The sequence below is a fragment of the Lepisosteus platostomus genome, chromosome 10, assembly GCF_059453375.1.
Source record: "Lepisosteus platostomus isolate fLepPlt1 chromosome 10, fLepPlt1.hap1, whole genome shotgun sequence".
Taxonomy (NCBI): Eukaryota; Metazoa; Chordata; class Actinopteri; order Semionotiformes; family Lepisosteidae; genus Lepisosteus; species Lepisosteus platostomus.
Window position 1 is genome coordinate 11,557,893 of NC_142620.1, and position 18,401 is coordinate 11,576,293.

Sequence of the window (18,401 nt, forward strand, 5' to 3'; positions counted from 1 at the left end):
ATTTAATTTATATACAGTATGTTACATAATGAATCTGCTATTAGATTTATTTAAGAATTCTGTATGTAACAAACTGCATACTGTATTAACAGCAATAGACATCATTAATCGTTTATACAGTAGATGTTTCTCTAAAACAACCTGCATTTAATTAACAACATAATAAGATGTTCAAAAATGATTTATGACTGTTTCACCTTTTGACATGGAAAGGTCTAGAAATGCAAACAAGCCACATACAGTATGCAATACTTGTTGTGTTAGTACAGAAAAAAAATAACAAAACACCAGATGGTCAGCTGTTTCAGGTGGCTTGCTAACTGTTCGTCTTTATTTTAACTTAATTTTCTTGACAGTATTTCTAAATTAAATATCAGTTATGCAGCACTATGAAGTTGTGATTGTTTCACTGCCATGTTTCATTGCCCTGCAATTATGTGACAATAGCAAAATCAGGGAATAGAATTAATAAGCAGGTTATGTATAGACTTTAAAACCAGTTCATTTGTATTATGTTTTTGCACTCTGGTTTAATACAAGCATGTAAACACATGTAAAAAACATCTGACATAATATACAGTACTATACACTATACTGTATACAATGTACTGTATGTGTTTAATAGGTCTTAATAGTGTGTGAGAGGGGTAGATGTATATACCATCCTACCCACTACAACACATCCTGTGAACTTGTTACCCCTAGGAACTGCACCTATGATGAGGTGAATTGTTTGACCTGTCATCTTGAGACATAGAACTCCCTCAACACTTTACAAGATATTAATGGCTCCATCAATGGCATTTTAATACGCCTGAACCAGGACAGATGATTTCTGTCGCAGACAATAAACAACACTCACTGCATGTCACTGAACTCCATAACTACATTTCTAGCCATTGATTTATAGCACTCTAATTCCGCTTCACCACTCACATCCAAAAAATACCATGTGGCATCTACAATCAATATCCCATACCGTGGAGCCACTGACCTAGAAAACCTACTGTTTTTTGTTGTATCACATATCAATAGGCTGCCTAATTAGCAAATGCAGAGAGAAAAATAGTATATTTTTGATTGATCCCTTGTGTCATTTTAAAATAGATACATATAGTATAAAAATTCACAAAGCCATAAAATGGTCTTTCCTTTTTTTTTCCAAAACAGTGAACTGTGTGGCTTTGTTTTTGGCAATGAAGAAGGTAGAGTCAGCATGGGAGAGGTAATGGGTTTGTGCCCATTTGGAAATTCAGAACAAGTACCGTATGTGATTGGGTGAATAACGCTTTAAAAACAGTGACGCTCACTGAACCATGATTCAGTTGTCAATTCACACAATTAGTGATTGCACATCTCTAACCCCAAAATGCAGAGCCGCTCAGTCAGAGTGGCCAAAGTGGCTTCTGGTGCCCCTCGTCAGCAATGCAGACCAGGGACAGCAGGCAGTAGGCAGGATACAGCCTCTTCCTGCTCATCCTCTTCCTGTTCGCCATTTACAGATGCTGGCAGTGACAGGGAGAACTCCCTTCACTATCACCCGGGTTTCTTCTTCACCACCAGGAGACCAAAAAATTGCAGCTCCAGTGAAGAGGACAGTCAATGTGATACAAACAGTGCCGATTCAGAAGTCACATGCCTCATTAGGAGCTCCACTGAAAGGAACAACAGGGAGATCTTTAGAGGTCATCTAAAGTCTAGCAGGGAATTTTGCAGCTCATGCCCCAGTACAGGCAGAAGGGGCTGCGCTGGGTCCGAGTGCCGGGAAGAGACAGAGAGGGCTGGGAGTGGTTCTGAGCAGAGCTTGACCTCCAGTCAGGGTTCTGATGCCACGTCAGCGGTGCTAGAGCAAAAGATCGAAGCCAAACTTAAGTTCTCCCAGTTCCTGGATGAGGTGACCTTCAGAGTGCTGGATCCCCAAAGCCTGAAAGCCTTCAGGGTTCTGGACAAGAAGGACTCCCATGTTCAGTCAACAACGCCACTGTCTGTCTGCCGATTCTCTGAGGAAACTGAAAGCATGAGAAGGGCGCAGGAAGCTGGGAACCAGCAAGAGCCTGCTGGGAAGGCTTACCTCGAGACTGACATAGACAGCGTAAGGAGCGAGGACACCCCTGAAGCAGCCAGTCCAAAGGGAATCGAAAAGGATGCTCCACAAGAGAGGGAACAAGCAGGTACATCCTCCACGAATGAGATCCAGGAAGAGCCTGAAAAGATGAGGTCCCCCAGTCCAATCTTCAACAGACATCAAGGCATTCAAAAATTGCCTTTCAGGTCTACTTCTTTGCCAAGGGGCTTAAGCTTGGTGAGTACATGCTCTTGGATGTACAGTATGAAACACAACCCCTCTCAGAAAATTGCATACCCTCTCAGCCTTTGAGAAACTGCACTTAAAGATCATCTTGAACCACTTGTAAAACTATTTATTTTGTTCAAAACAGGACATTCCTGCACTTACTGTATTAATGCCTACACAGCACTTTATTTTGGAAACTGAAATACCTGTAATGTATCAAGCTTTCAAAGAAACATCTCATGTACTGTATCTTGATGTGAAATAAATGTAGGAACTAGAAGTGGATCTGATGTTTTGAGGACATCCCTTTTTCCTTTTTCCTTGTTGAATAGTTTTAAAGCTTGCTTACAGACACTGATTACATTTTCTTTATCAATTATTTGCTTTATATCAGCTTTCATCCGTCCTTTGACCTTTCAGATATATCCCTTTCAAAAATGTTTGCAACTCAGCAACAAATGTAGGGCATATTTATTTTTTATTGATTAAAATAATGCTCAGGCTATAATCTTGATGTTATCTATCAACAAGCTCCATTAATTAATAACTATGTTACACAAAAATAAATGCATGTATATACTGTATTCTTAAAACTGCAATATCTGCAAAAAATACATTAGCGCAAATTGCTGTAGCAGGAATGACAATATGAAGTCTTTGACAATGATTAAGTATTATAACTTTTTCCTTTCCGGCCCTTTAAATAACTGTTTTTTGACCTCCTTATCTGGACAAGTTATCGTTAATTCCTGGAGAAAAATTTGACCCAAGCATATTAATTAACCCACTGAGCTCACTTGCCTGAAGTCTTTCATTATCTTGGATGTGTTTTCAATTCTATTCTCAATCGGGGCGCTTATATCTTGGTGCTGTGCTTGCTGTGTGCAAATTTCATTCCTTTCTAAAAGCAGTTCAAAAATATGCAGAAAAATGAATGACAAGCTCTCTTTCTCCTGCAGAGGGGGCGTAGAGGGAGGTACTCATAGTCTTTTCTTAAAGCCTCAAGCAGATCTGCTTTCTTGCGCCAGAGTGAGAGATTGAGTATGTCCCACAATCAGAAGCATGCCTCTGAAAGCACACTACATTAATAATGCACATCTAGTGCATTTCTTTTTTCTGATCTTTTGTTGTGATTTTTAAATACCATCAGCTAGATGTAATTTTTTGGCAGCTGGATTACCTCATTATGTAGGACATAGACATGAAGTAAATGATGAAGTAAAAATGGAACGTCTCTCTTGTTTCTGCTAAGAATTCAGTTTTTTCTATCACCTTAGCAACTGTTCGAGGGACTGAGAAAATGCCTGCACAACCAGTTATATACAGCGAACACCATACCATACTTTTCCCGTGTCTGAGTGAAATGCTTCAACTGCATCCTTCATGCAAATGAATAAAATATGAAGATAGAAATGTGCTTGGGGTATAGAGAGTGCCCCAATGCTGCAGTAAACATTGTGGATGCCTGCATCAGAACACTGTGTGTGCGTGTGTGTGTGTGAGCGCGTGTGGGTGGATGTGTGTGGGTGGATGTGTGTGTGTGCGTTCAGTATTTGCAGACATGACCAGTTGTTTCATAGTCCGTTCTCACTCATGACTGAGAAGCAGCTATACTGTAAATGTGAAAAAAAGACATTCTAAGACAAAATTTGCTCAGGTAGAAAAGTAAAGGTCAGAATAAAATCTTTGTCAGGCAGACAAATTGCAGCCCTTGACCTCAGCTGCTGGATTTTCTCATGTCCATTCACCGATTTGCCTTGTTTATTGTTTTTTTAATTCAGTCTTGCTGAAGGATAAACGTCTGGGTTTTCTTTCACTAGTGCCTAAACGTAATTCGAAATGCAAAACCATTGGATAGATGTTCAGTAACTGAAACTGCCCCCTTCAAAAAAAGGGAAAGTTAAAATCTCAGTAATGTTATCCTTAAATTTTAGTGAAAGTCAATATCGGGAGCACTTCAAACTTGTAATTGTAACGTGAATGTTTTGGTCTTTAAATGCAACACTGGCATTCGCTGCAGGTTTGTTTCAAAGCTGTGATTGCATCATTATTTCTGCCACACTAGTGGTCAGGATGTCGGAATAAAACGTAATCTTAACATTAATGAGCTGTCCTGAGTATAGAATAACAGGAAAACCCCATTCCTTGCCACAGACAGCCAACACTGGATCCCAGTGGTCCCCCCATGGAGCCTGGGTCAAATAATGACTAGCATTGCTCTTTGAAGCTGTAAAACCAGGAAGGATGATAAAATAACATGAAATGAAAAATGACCATATCCTCGGCTAAAAACAAATCAGCAGAGTCAAGCCCTGGGCATTTATCAAGCACTGGATGTCAAATGCTTCTGTTCTACCTCTGTGCTGGTTTAGAGGCATGAGCCCATGAAGTGAGCACAGCTCCCGTCTAATAAAAGGCCGTCATCCAGTGAGAGTTCCTGACATTACCGAGCAGTCTCTGTTGTCATCTTCAAAGATACCTACACGTGAAAGTAAACTGCAGACACACATTTCCAGGTATCGACACCGTAAGAGTTTTTTTTTTTATTCTTGGAGGAAACAATATAGTGCTGGCCTGAATGTTCTGACCCACATCAAACAAGGACATTTATCTACATAATTTCTTCTGTTTCCAAAACTGTATTGGACTCTACACAGTAACATCAATTCAGATCAATCCCTTCCAATACAAATGGCAAAGAATCTAGCACCTTACAGGGCAGGATTCATTTTTTCAACAGTAATCTAACAGTAATGGTAATGATTGGAAAACAATAATATCTGCCCAGCAGACAAGAGTCTTTTACTTTGTAAGCAATTAATTCAAAGATGTCAGCTAATGCTAAACCTTCAGCTCATAGATCTATGTGGCTTGATTGAATCCTATTCCATGAAAATCTATGCCTTCTTAAACAAATGCTAATGCAGTATTGGTTTTGCCGCAATATAAACTTTCCATTCATTTTCTTAGTACAAGTTTGATGGTGTACGGCTCTAGGGAGCTCTTCAACCTCTGCACAGCACAAAAGCTATTTTGCCAACCTAGCCCTCTGAAAAATGTTAAGGTGTTGCACTAAAACCAATCTGCCTGTGAAACTGGTAAGTTGAAGGTTATTATGGGGATCCAACAGAAGCATAAATATCTCAATTTCATCTCTCATTTTCATATTTCTTATAATCCCTGTCACCTGAGCACATTTTGTTTCTTTTCTGTACAACCTACCCAGTAAACTACCTTCATGATTGTCCAGTGGTGTGGGAAGGGGAAATGTGTCAATAAATGTATTTAAAAAGCATTAATGTCTGCAAAGCATTGATGCCTCGCAGCACTGGAGCCGCGGGTTCTTTTCCAGAACTGAGGTGCTTTCTGTGCAGATTTTGGATGTTCTCCCTGCAGTCACATGGGTTTTCTACAGGTGTTCATTTTCCTCCCACAGTGCAAAGAAATACCAGTAGGTAAATTGACTTCAGGGAACATTGGCCCTGGCGGGAATATCTGTCCTGCGAGGTACTGGAGTCCATCGCAGTCCGTCACGTTTTAAAAAACTAAACAAATAGCTTTAAAATATCCCAGGTTGTACACCTGTTCTCCAGAACCAGTACAGTACCTGATACCACTTCCAACAAAATAAAAACGGGAAAAAGATATAAAGTTTTTTCATTTTTATTGAATTGGTTGCTCTGGGGGGTTTCTGGACTGGGTACACACTGAGCACTTATGCAGGCTGTACCCTGCCTGTTGCCCATTGCTTACCAGGGTGGGCTCCAGCTTCCCAGCACCCTGTACAATGATAAAGCAGCTGGATCGAATATTGATATAGCAAAAGCTGTCTAGCTGGTTAAACTTCACGCAGCTGTAGTGAATGTTGCTTGCCCCACTTGAATCCACAACGGGGGGCTGATAATAGGATCCACATGTTTATTCTGTATGTGGACACATTTTTTCCATATATTTTCTCTCAGGTTTGAGTGGAACCTCCTGCACCTGTCCAGGTGCTGTTCCTTGACAGGGGGCAGAATGTCACAATGCCTAAGTGACAAATCACATTCTGTCCCCAGGAATAATGTACCATTGTAATGCTTTTGAGGTGGGTAGTATACGAAAAATCCGAAACCTTTTAGAACACTTCAGGTATGAAAAGCCTGGTATTTACAACTATGTAAATGAATGTCTTCGCAAAGTGGGCTGAGTGTCAACAAATCCTGGAGCAGAAACTGTCTCACAATCAATCATCTCACAGTCATTAATCATACTATGCTATACCAATGACACTTATTTTCAGTATAGTATATTAGAGTTTTTCTTTAGGGGACATTGATGTAATCAGTGAAGGCTTTCTGGATGTGTGTTGTGTCATTTGTTTATGTTTGTTAATAGTTTGTTATATACTTTAACAATAAATTATTTAAGTACCAGCTGCTGTTATAATAATAAGGAACAAGTAATAGGTTTATTCCATGCTGAAAAGAGAAGAAAGAAAACACAATGTTTCGGCTGTGGAGCCTTCTTTGGGTGAGCCTTCTTCGGTTATTATTAGTATTAATAATAATAATAAGTGGTTTAGTGGTTTCCTTATGTTTAAAATAGCGAGGAACTGGTCAAAACTAAGGCTAACACAACAAAATACATAAAGAATCAACGTCTTAGTATATTTGTAATGACTCAATTTTCCATTGGCTCAATGCTGAATTAGTGCAAACACAAACAGAATGGAAATGTAAATGCAACTTGCATAATACCATCCCTATGCATAATGTATGAGGAAAAAAAAACAACCAGTATTCTTCACTACACAAATCACTGTTTAAGGAAAAAAACATAGTTGGTGAGAACAGCATTATTTTCTATGTGTGAAATTCAACAGATACTATTACCTGTTACTTGCTATTCTCTCTTCTTTTTTCCTCTTCAGTGCAGCAACTGAGTCATTCGTTGCCTATGGCCCTTGGGTATAGTGTGTTTCTGCAGTCTGCTGCGATTTTTTCTCGGAGTTAATCTGTCAATTTTTTTCTGCTAATGCAGATGTAGATTTGTTTACTGACGCTATGTAGATACTTGTCCAAAATCATTTGTTAAGGCTGATCTCCGCATGCATCTGCAGGATGAACCTTCTCTTTTATTCATTTAATCTGATTTGGTTCTTTTCAGGCCTCTGACAGCGAGATGCATAAAATAAGGTAAGCTACACTCTTTACTTTTCTGCTGTGCTGATCTTTTCTTCCTCCTTCCTTTTATAACTACACTGCTAAGTGCTTATTAATTCTATTTAAGCTCTTTGTAATCTGTTAGCATTTTCAATGAATGCAGGTCTCAGAGAGAGGCAAGGAAGGGGATACTGTGTAATGATCAATAGAAATGAATTTTTATCCTAATGAAAGGTTGAGAAAATGAACTAAAAAAAGCATGCATTTAGCTTTAGGTTATGTCTTTTTTTTAAAAAAATACAGAGAAATGCTTTGTTAATGTTGCTGGGAATCGCTGATTATATGGCTTGATAGTAAACCCCTCTAGTAAAGCAATTAGCACGCAAAATTGTGAGGGATTCCAGTACATTGAGATTGCTTTTTGTGCTTAAGACAACACAGAGAAAGAAAAAAACAAGCTCTGGATAAGCTCTATACCCTGAGCCCTTTGTTATGGAAAGCTAAGAGTATTGAATGATGTGTAAAAGAAAATGAAACGGGTTTGTTTAAAGACAGCTGTTTAACAGAAGCTTGGAACACACAACATTTTATCTTTATATAATTTGAAGTTACATAAATACTGTATACTGTATATCATTTTTTCTGAAATCCCTCATCTTATGGTGGGTACTAAATGTACAGTAGGTGAGGTGCACAAGTTGTTTAACAAAGGCGTATATAAATCGCTTCTACAGACCCCCTGTCACTAAACCACAAAACTTAAATGCGTTATTTTACAAAAAGGGGGTGTGGTAATGTTACTGTAAGAGTTTTTAAACCACTTTCTGAAAAAGGCAGTAACAACTCTCTGAGGGGAATCTGTTTGCTATTATGAATGTGCATGGGCGTGAAAATGTGAAAGTTACTGTACCTTGTGGAAATTATGAATAAGGAAAAATGTTTTTGTTTCTCTACGCTTGCAAAAGCAGTCATTAGTATTATTGATGTTATTATTAGTAGTATTTTTTGTAAATTCCAAAGGGAACATTATAATTACAATAATCACAACTTGTTACTAAAGCTGCAAGAAAAGTGAACTCTAATATCCTGTATACCTTGGGAATATTAGCAGTCTTTGAAGTTTTCAAAGGGCCTTAAGTGCAGTCAGTCTATCCCCTAGATAAATTTAGCATTGAAAAAATCAGTTTCAGTTATACTACTACAATTGTCCTTGATTAGCTAGACCAATAAATGCATAAGGAATATTATGGGAAGTATATTATGACTGTGTGCATTAATATCGTAAATGGTGCTTGAGAATTTAAACTTTGAACAGTTACAAGAAACTGCTCAGCCATACAAACACCTTTCACAACAGCAAAAGATGCATTGAATATTGTTTTGTCTAAACACTGAGGAAGTGTTAGCTTCTGGCATTGTGCCTGCATTTAATTATATGTAGATTAAGTCCAATATCCCTTCATGCTTGTGTTTTAATTCACAGTTGGAAGACTTCTACCCACTCGGTTGAGTACTAAACCTGTTTGTCAAACCTTGCAAAATGTCTCTAACAGGAGTATTTTTCTCACATACAGTACTTTAAGAATTTCACATTAGTGTATGTAAAATCCATGATTTTGCATTCAGTAGGTCTCCAGAAATGTATCTTTTTGGATTTGATTTCATAGGTTTATCAGTGTACGTCCTATTTCTTTCCTGGGCCAAAAGGAAATATGAATTCTCGAGAAGGGAAATGTGCAAAACACTGCACTTTTTTCAAATCTGGCAAAACTATAAATGGGGTCAAAATATTTTGTGACCTCTTGACTGGGTGGCATAAGAATTTTCACTGCTATTTCATCTAACCTGAACTGTACACAACAACACTAAACTGAAAATGACTCCAGGGTACTGTATTGCATAAAATGATAGCACATACTCTATGTACTGTTGTGCAAAGTAATTTTATGTATATAAATCATTGGAATAATTAACTTTATATATTGAGAGGAATTAGAAATGTAACCAATGTGTCTCAGAACAAATAGCATTTGTTCATTTTTCATGCCTTTTAATATGTATTAAAATTTAAAAAGAATCCAATAAATATCCACTGAAGTGTATCTTCCAGTTAAAGTTCTGTTACAAGTGTTACATTCCTTACAATTGGATTTGTTTAATTTAATTTAACAGAAATATACCTAGATATACCTAAACTCTTCATATGTTTATTGGAAATCAGAGGTTACATGTTATTTATTCAGTAATTTGCTATAATCACAGTAATATGCAGTTACATAATGATAGTACATTGTAATAGAAGAAAGTGGGTTTGTGAAGAATCTACTTTAAATAAACTAGGAGGAGTACTGATCAATCAAAAGGATTTCTGTAGAGTCACTTTCAAAAAGGAAATGAGCACAGGAAGGTTAACTTGCTTAGGTTAACACACATGATGAGTCAATGACTTGACCCAGACAGCTCCTGTTAATAAGCCCTTAACTTGGACTATAATGTCTCAGTATATATAATTTTGTACACTGTATTGAGAGTATTCAGTTATATTTACTTTTTTTCTTCATCACTATTTCTCCATTTGGGTTCTTTGAAAATTCTCAATTCTTTAAGAAGTTAAAGGTGAGGAAAATAGTTTTTTATAAAAGGTATCTAGCTGTCAGTCAACAGGAGACTCTCCTCAGATGTTTGCAAGTTTGCATACCAGACGTTAGTGGGAACGCGCAGGACGTTCTCTATGGAAATTCACTTGCTCATTATAATATCTTTCATTCTACCTTTTTGCAACAAGTATATGAGCTCCAGAAAGTCTGACGAAAAATAACATGAATTAAAATTTAAAAACATGCGTTGTGTCTTCTGGGGGTGATGACAATTCAGAATGGGAATAGCTGTTATAAATTAATTTATCTGTAGATTTAGGCTTTAACCCCCAATAACTGTCCATTAAGTGCAGGTTACATTACATTTTTTTTAAATTAACTATGTGGGCAATGTTTTATAATTGCAAATAGAAATTGAAATCAACATGAGAAAAGCATAATCCCCAAAGTATAGAATTTGGATTTTTTTCTAAGCTTTTCTACAGTGTTAAGAAGTTTCAACCAATATATAAGAAGTCATTTTGACATTTGTAAAATAATAATTGCTGTCTTTCAAACCATGAGCAGGATGGCAGACATCCTCCGGGTTCTTGCCATTATTGCTATATTCAAGGTCAATTAACATTTGAATCCACATAAAACAGAGCTGATTTTAAAAATCAGGAAATCAAAAATAATATCACGTGATGTCCATAAATCTATCAAAAATTGGTTTTCAAGATTTTAACATGTATAGGTCTGTTCTATCTTCTCTCTTTGATGTATATCTCGGCACACCCTCTTTTCACAATACAGTGCAAAAAAACTTTTCTCTTCATTGTTACAATGACAGTGCATTCTCCTCTTGACAACTAGCCACAGCAATGAAACCACAGCTGTCATTACTGGAATCCAATATTATGATGACTTTGAAAGATACTTTGAAAAATCCCCACTGCTTTGAGCATGGACTGAGAGATATAATGATGTTTCTGGGCAAAATAGATTTTCAGAGAACACCTTCAAATTCCACAGGAACTCAAAGGTAGATTTTTGCTTTGAACATCAGCTCTTTATTCATACCACACATCTTAACCACAGTTTGAGCGAAATAGTTTAGATATTGCAGTAAACACTATATTTTATTGCGACTAGTTATTGTGTAATTAATATTTACAGGTATAAAAATGACCATTTGAAACTGTGTTATAGAAAGTCTATATTTCATCTTATTGTAATTTGTTGTTCAGTATGATTGTTTGAGTCCATAAAGAGAAGGAAGGGTCTCTGTGACACATTATAAGTGAACAAATAGGAAATAAAAGTTAGAAGGAGCGAGGAAAGAGTAACCGTACCCCAACAACAAGCAGACTGAAAATGGTTGGATGGAAAAGGAGTACAGTAAGTAAAGGCTATAGAGCTTTAGATAAGCGGTTTCTGAGAGGTTTACCCTAAGCCTTACCATCCCGATGCAGGATTGGTATTGCTACAGTACTGTAGATTGGTGTGCTGTTTAGTAATTATGAATTAGTAAGAAGATTGTTTAAAAGGATGACTCAGACTCTAAAAAGAAAACAACAATCATTTGGATACTTAAAATGAAGATGGGAAGACAGACAAAGTTCTTTGCAGTTAAACACTAGAATGCTATGGTCTGGTACTTCAGTGTCAGCCTAAAGTAGTTTTAACCAACTGTAATTGTTTTTTTGGGAGGAAAGGGTTAGAAGCTGTTAATATGGTTTTCTGGTTCCCAGACTAAAAAATTTGTCTTGGTAAAATCCTGCATCTTGCTATATTGTGCTAAAAAATTACAATTCAATTGGGAATGGTTTATATCAAAGGTCATCCCACTGATTTAGTCATTTAGCTGGTTAACTGTCGGCGCATAGCTCAAGATTGCTATTCAAAATGGCCTAGTTTAGCAAATCCTAAAAGTGCATCAATTCAATTAGAGTATCAGTCAATTATGATGTCAATGCTTTCATCATGTGATGAAGACGGCATTTGTTGAAAGAATGTACAATATGAGTTCCTAAATTGTCTGTTTATGAATATGTATCAGTGCTGTTCAAGATTAATAATTTTAACTTAATAGATGTCCTCCTTTGAAAAATTAGGTATACTGTAGCTAGATGGATGAATAATGAGGAGATTATGCTCAATAAATGGAAATACAAGCCTTGCACTCACAGTATAAAGTTACTGTACATTAATATAAATCGTCTGGTTTCCTGTTTCTTTAAGATAATCCTAGATTTTATTTGATGTTAACTAAATGAAACGTCATATTGTTACCAAAAGGGCTCAGAATTGTGCATTTTGTGATCAAAGGCTTGGAAATAGCAAAAAATGTCACAGCGCAGGACAAGTGCTGTGAAGATTTGTGTTAGATGCTGAACAACAAGCATACAATTTACACTATCTGGACTTGTTTTCTATGATTACACCCTATAGTAGAGATGACCATTGGCATGTAATGGTAGATTTTGGAATATGTTGATGTAAGTTATACGTTAAGACAACAGTACTATCCTATAGCTGCCTTCAACTTTAGAACAGATTTCACACATTTATTGTTTTCTAATATTTTTAATTATCTAACATAGCTGGACAATTGATGTATTATTTCACATTGTAATACTGTAAATAACAACATGGAGTCCTTAAAAAACTCAATTGAAAGTTAATGCTGGATAGAAACCATTTTACAGGTGACCATCCAGGCACAATGCAAATCAAACACTGCAAGTCATTTCTTAAAATGTCTTATTCACTTTTTATGGTGAATTACAATAAACCACCCTCCCCTTTTGTCTTTTGATTTGTAGAGGACATCAACCATTTTCATTCTAATGCACTACATTCCAAAAAATAGTACAGTCAAATTCGTATTATGAAGAAACAGGCTGATGAATATAATGGGATAGCATAATTAAATGTACTGGTTATGGGCATTAACTTGCATGGCGGAGGAAATTACGTGTCCATTACGACTCCCTCTAATGTATGAGAAATATACTGTACTAGGGAGGAATGAACTAAGGAGGCAGCTGCAAGTGTGAAAGCCGGGTGGAGGGAGAGGAGCTAGAAAAGAACTTATTTGTGGATAGCAGATGAATATTTATACAGAAGAGATCTGATGTGTGAGATTACAACTTGCCCTCTTCACAAACATCTGTTAAACCACCCTGTATGTTTAATACATTTCTATAAAATTATCAGTTTCTCTTATAATTAAATAAAATATCTAAGTATAGCAATTCCTGCTGTGAGTTGTTGAAATTCAGCTGATTAAATTGAATTTTCTGACTTTCCAATAAGCTACAAGGAGCTTTGTACATTAATTTAATTAGGAATTCATTTACATAAATTTTACCAGGCCAATTTGAACTGGACAGTAGCTCATCTCATGACCATCTCATGACCAGTTCACCCACGGAACTGCTCTTTAGAGATTGAACCTTTAACAGTATTGCAGAACTGTTTTTCTTTAGTCTTTAGCTTTCTCTGCAAAATATATTTATCTTTTCTGCTCAAAAAATATATTTATCTTTTCAGGTAGCTGATGAATTTCAAAATGTACTTTCTGATTTATGTGATTTAGTTTCCCCCTACTTAATTTTGTCTCAGCTCTTTTCTTCAAATAGTTTTGCTTCATATTACTTCAAGACTTACTTTCCTAGTCTCTCCTGTTTTCTCTTCTTTTCTCTTTCTCAAGTTGGAGATTGTCATCTGTAAAAAGTGCAACAAACTAAACAACTTCAAATATCCCAGATGGGGGCAATGAATTAGTGTTAGAAGTTTTTTCTGGAAGTTTTTGAACAGTTATTTTTTTCTAACTAATTATTAATGTAATGTTACCCTAATGTTATCTACAGATCTCCAAGTGCATGTAATGTACTCCAAGATCTCTGAGTACATGTAATGCTAATGTATCCATGTAATACAAATTATTGATATTAATTAATTTCCTAAATGCTCCTATTTAAAAAAAAAATCAGACTGTTCATTAACTTCCCAATAAGTTACAGTATATACATGTACTGTAATAAACTGAAGAGGTTCCTTTCTTTTTTAAATGAAATTATTTTATACTTGCTAAACTTTATAGTAACATGTCATTTTCTGGATATCTTTTTTTCAACAGGGACATTAGCAATAATAAGCAAAAACATTAATAAGCCTTTTAGTGCAGAAATGGTTAACAGACGTATTAATTGGTGCAAGATTATCCCCACTGTGTTTATCCACCTGCCATAATAATATTGAGTGAATCTGTACTTTGAAAATGAAAAATCCTGTAATAAGAGGAAAATCACCTTAAGGCAAATGTTATAACTTTTATTAGATCTTAGATTCATTAGTGTTAAGGCCATGGTGAGGTGCATATCCAATCTGTTACATTTAGCATATATGTTTGGGTCAAAATGGAAACCAAGGAATTAATGAATCCCAGTCATGAAAGGCCAATTAATCTACCATCTGAAAGGGTGGTCATTGCTTGTGCTATGGACCGTTTCCTGATGAAAGCAGTGACCACCCCTAACCAAGGAAGCATCCATAACACAATGTAGCTCACAGTTTTATACATTCAAATAGAAGCTCAAAGAACCAAGCATAACAAATTTAAGTATATAAAACTAAGAAGTACTACATACCAAGCCAGGCAAAAGGATTAGACAGAAAGCTGCCTATGAGCTAATTTGTCTGAAGATGGGAACTGCTGTCATTCTTCATATACTTAATAATGACAAAATGCATTGGAATAGAGCATTGCAGGGTATTTATACAGTACTATCTTGGTTATGGTACTGGAAAAGATTAATGTTAGCAGGGTAAAGTTCATTCTGATTGTATACCTTCCCGATTTTAACTGATTTCCTCAGTATAATTATTCCTTCCTAAGACGGCATAAACCCCCATATAGCGATATTCTCTCCTCACCTTCACTTCACATAAATTACAGTAATATCTTCACAGCAGCTCACTCTTACCTCTGCTCACAGGTTTAGATTTACCACATGTTACACACAAAGACATTTTTCATTGGTGTTATCCCAGCTGCAACTTTTCAGTCCGTCAATAAGACGAGGAGTGGAATTTGTTTCCAGGAAGGTGCACAAACTGTTGTTGATTTGTTGACTCTGAAGAAAGTAACTGCAGTGAGTAGAAACAAGCTCATCTGAAACCTGGGACATTCAGTACAGACCTGATGTAAGGTGGTATCTGATGGATAATTTATTCTTTAAAATAGACAGTTTAGGCCTTAATCTGATACACATACTAGGTTGTCGTATTGTACATCTACTATGCTTGTGTGATACTTCTGTGTTTCTCTGTTGTAATTTGGTTAGTAAACACCAGATATTCCTTTATACTTCCTATGGAATGGGAAAAGGCAGGAGAGAGAAGGAGTAATGGTCTGTCAGGATTCACAGCAGGCTGTGCATCTATCGCCCACTCTCTATTAGCAGGGCAGCAGCTGCAAACTATGGAAACCACAGTCACCAACGCTGTGGAATAGTGGAAAGGGCTGTAACCATGTTGCTAGAGGTTGATAGGTTTGCATCCAAGGTGGGGCACGTCTATGGGTATTTACACAAATTGTTTCAGTAAAAATTTCAGTTGTATAAATGGGGAGAGTTATTAGTCGCATTGGATATAGGTGTCAGCTACAATCATAAAAACAAAATATACAATGTCTTCTTCTGATGGCCACAGAGAGTTGAATAAAACGGCTGGTGTTGCACAGTGTCCCATGAATCCCAATGTCACTTAATTAAAAATAAACTTTACTTATACTATCATGTTTTTTGCATTATTTCTTGAATACACCGTCATTCTGAACTAAGTAATAACAGATCTTTTTAATCAATGACCAGATATCATTTATATTATCAGATATAATTTAATCAATTATATTTATAATTCACAGGTCTAAATTATCAGGGGCGAAAAGGAACAGTGGGGCCCCAGTAAAGGATTGTTAGGACTGTTCTATCCATGTGATATACAGGTCATGCAGGTCACTTCATTAGTCGTGCAGTACAGTATGTACATTTATTTGGCATGTGTAAAGCTGGATAAGATCGGTTAGTTCTGAATATGAAGGACAGAGGTCTATAATCCACCATTCACTACTTTAACTTACAGTACAGGCAGTATGTCCTTAAGGTTGTGCCTTATTTCACACTAATTCATGCTGATATTTGAAGTTGAGCTGGACAGTGATGACTTGAGATAGCTACTGTAGATGTTCATCTGTCAGTGTCTATCAGAGTTCTCACTACTGTGAGCTGATGATAGAATGCACGTAAGGAAGGCCTTTAAATATGCTGAGAGACAGAATGTTTTCATTTTAACATGCAGTGTTGCGCCAGTATGAGGATGTATAACTTATTTTTAAATAAACTCTTAAAAGCGGTACCCACCATTTCTCTTTCGGTCATTTTTATACTTATTTTGCTTGTAACTTTTAATGAGCTTCAACAAGGCTGGTTAAAATGTTCATTGGATTTCTCTATATAGGTAGAAAAAATGTAGATTAAGATTTTGTTTTTTATTTAAATTACATGAAATACATTATATAGCCATGTAAATAAATTATCCACTTTATTTGGAGGTACAGGCAGAGCTATAAGCTTAAACTGAAATTAACTCAACTACTGTATTCCTGCCTATTTTTATCAGTAACAAAAATGTTCCATAGGTACCAATGTACCAGTGTTAGCACTATTCACCATTTATTATTGCCATTCACCATTATTTATTATTTTGAGAAAACTAGCTTCTTGTTCATCACCAACCCCCTTTCAATGGCACTAGATATAAGCTCCAATTCTGTCTTGAGACAAATATTTTTAAGAAGAGTTTTATTTTATTTTCGAAAGGCTTTGAATTTAGAATTGGTCATGGGTATGGGCTCTGAAAAGAGGTTCAATCTTCGTTCTTCACAACCTCAGGAGATTTTCAGTATCTTTATGTGAGTCGTATAAATACACTCTTCCATTTTCTCACCAGCAGTTGTTCAGTATGCATCTTTAAGACAGAAACTCTGGGCAGGGATAGGCTTAGTCTCTGGAGTGCTCGGGGCTCTGGTGTTGTTCCTGTGTAATGTGATTTAAACAGGATTCATGACTCAACCATGAAGAGGTGTGATTAAATTATCCCTTTTCCGTGGTCAGGAAGTGGAACTATACTGTCAAGATTCCTGCTCCATCTGACAGGTCTTGTATATTACTATGAAAGAGGAGATTATGAGAAAAAATAGCAAATTCCTTCAACGTCTTTGTTTTGCAACTTATGAACTTCCTGTTTTGAGAACTCTCATTCGTTTTCTTGAACCAACTAGACTAAAGCAATGGAATATTTGATTAAATGTCTGTGTATAGATGTGTACTCTACATACTTCCTAGATGTTTCTAACAAGGACATATTTAGTCTCCAGAATTAATTCATCCTGCTTCTATAAGAAACAGTGAAGTTCCTCTTTAACAATGTGACAAGAAACCTAGAGATGAAAGGCATGTAGTTTACAGCAGATGACAGCTTTGCATCTTTCTCTAAAGGGCTTCATTGTAAATGGCCATCTGTCTTTATTCCCTGGGCTCCCTTTCCCTGTGGCTACATGAGTAATTTACTAATAGCAGCCAATTAGAGCTTTTCTACTTTCAGCTGAATTTCAGCACTTACGTATGGCACATAGGCACACATTTGCACACACACCTATCTTTGCTTTTTTGGCAAGGAACCATTGGAACCAAGTTTTATTTTTTAAAACAATTTTCCTTATCCTCACAGGGATACAATTTTGAGTTTTTTTGGCTGCTGAAGTCTTTTGAGTTGCCAGTTCTGCATAAACTTTTAATAAAGGGATTATCTTCTAATGAGCAGCAGGGTCTCGCTTGGGCTGTTTGGCTCAGTAAAGTGAAATGGAGCTTTCTACCTTTGGGCTGGGAATGGAGCCCTGGACACAAATTGTTACAGTTCCAATCCTGTCCAATTAAAAACTGCTTAGACAACTGCTTAATATCCTGCTACTGATTTTTCTTCTTGACTCATGTCCTATGGATTTGTTGAGAATGTTATCCATCATGCTATCATATTAATCCAGTAAAACATGCCTTTGAAGAAACTTACATTACTATTACTGAACAGCTGTCAGTATTCTAAAGCATTGTGACTCCTTGATGTCAGTCACCCTTCCTGAGTAGTTAATTTTTATTTTCCTACTTCATTTTGTCTAAAAATAGTATCCCATTCTTAGTTTTAACTGAACTTCCGCATAGTTTTCACTTGTGTCCTCTAGTTTGTGTTTACCAGTTTATTCAAAAGAAGGCCACTGGGTCCACTGTGCCTTTTGGTGATTTTGAAGACTAAACATTTAAA

General features: G+C 36.4%; 1 protein-coding gene across 4 annotated transcripts in view; it reads left to right on the forward strand.

Moving 5' to 3' along the window:
• The first annotated feature begins 1,425 nt into the window (after positions 1 to 1,425).
• The window catches only part of begain (brain enriched guanylate kinase associated), a 68,339-nt gene continuing 51,363 nt past the window's right edge, over positions 1,426 to 18,401 (forward strand). Inside the window, exons 1-2 of one of the 4 annotated variants that reach the window (XM_088648134.1) lie at positions 1,426 to 2,302; positions 7,442 to 7,470. In XM_088648134.1, the coding sequence (XP_088504260.1) occupies positions 2,018 to 2,302; positions 7,442 to 7,470 (314 nt within the window). In that variant the 5' untranslated portion in view covers positions 1,426 to 2,017. Of the gene's footprint in view, positions 2,303 to 7,075; positions 7,119 to 7,147; positions 7,471 to 18,401 lie in introns of those variants that run through there. The other 3 variants (XM_088648133.1, XM_088648136.1, XM_088648135.1) reach the window with 3 other exon arrangements.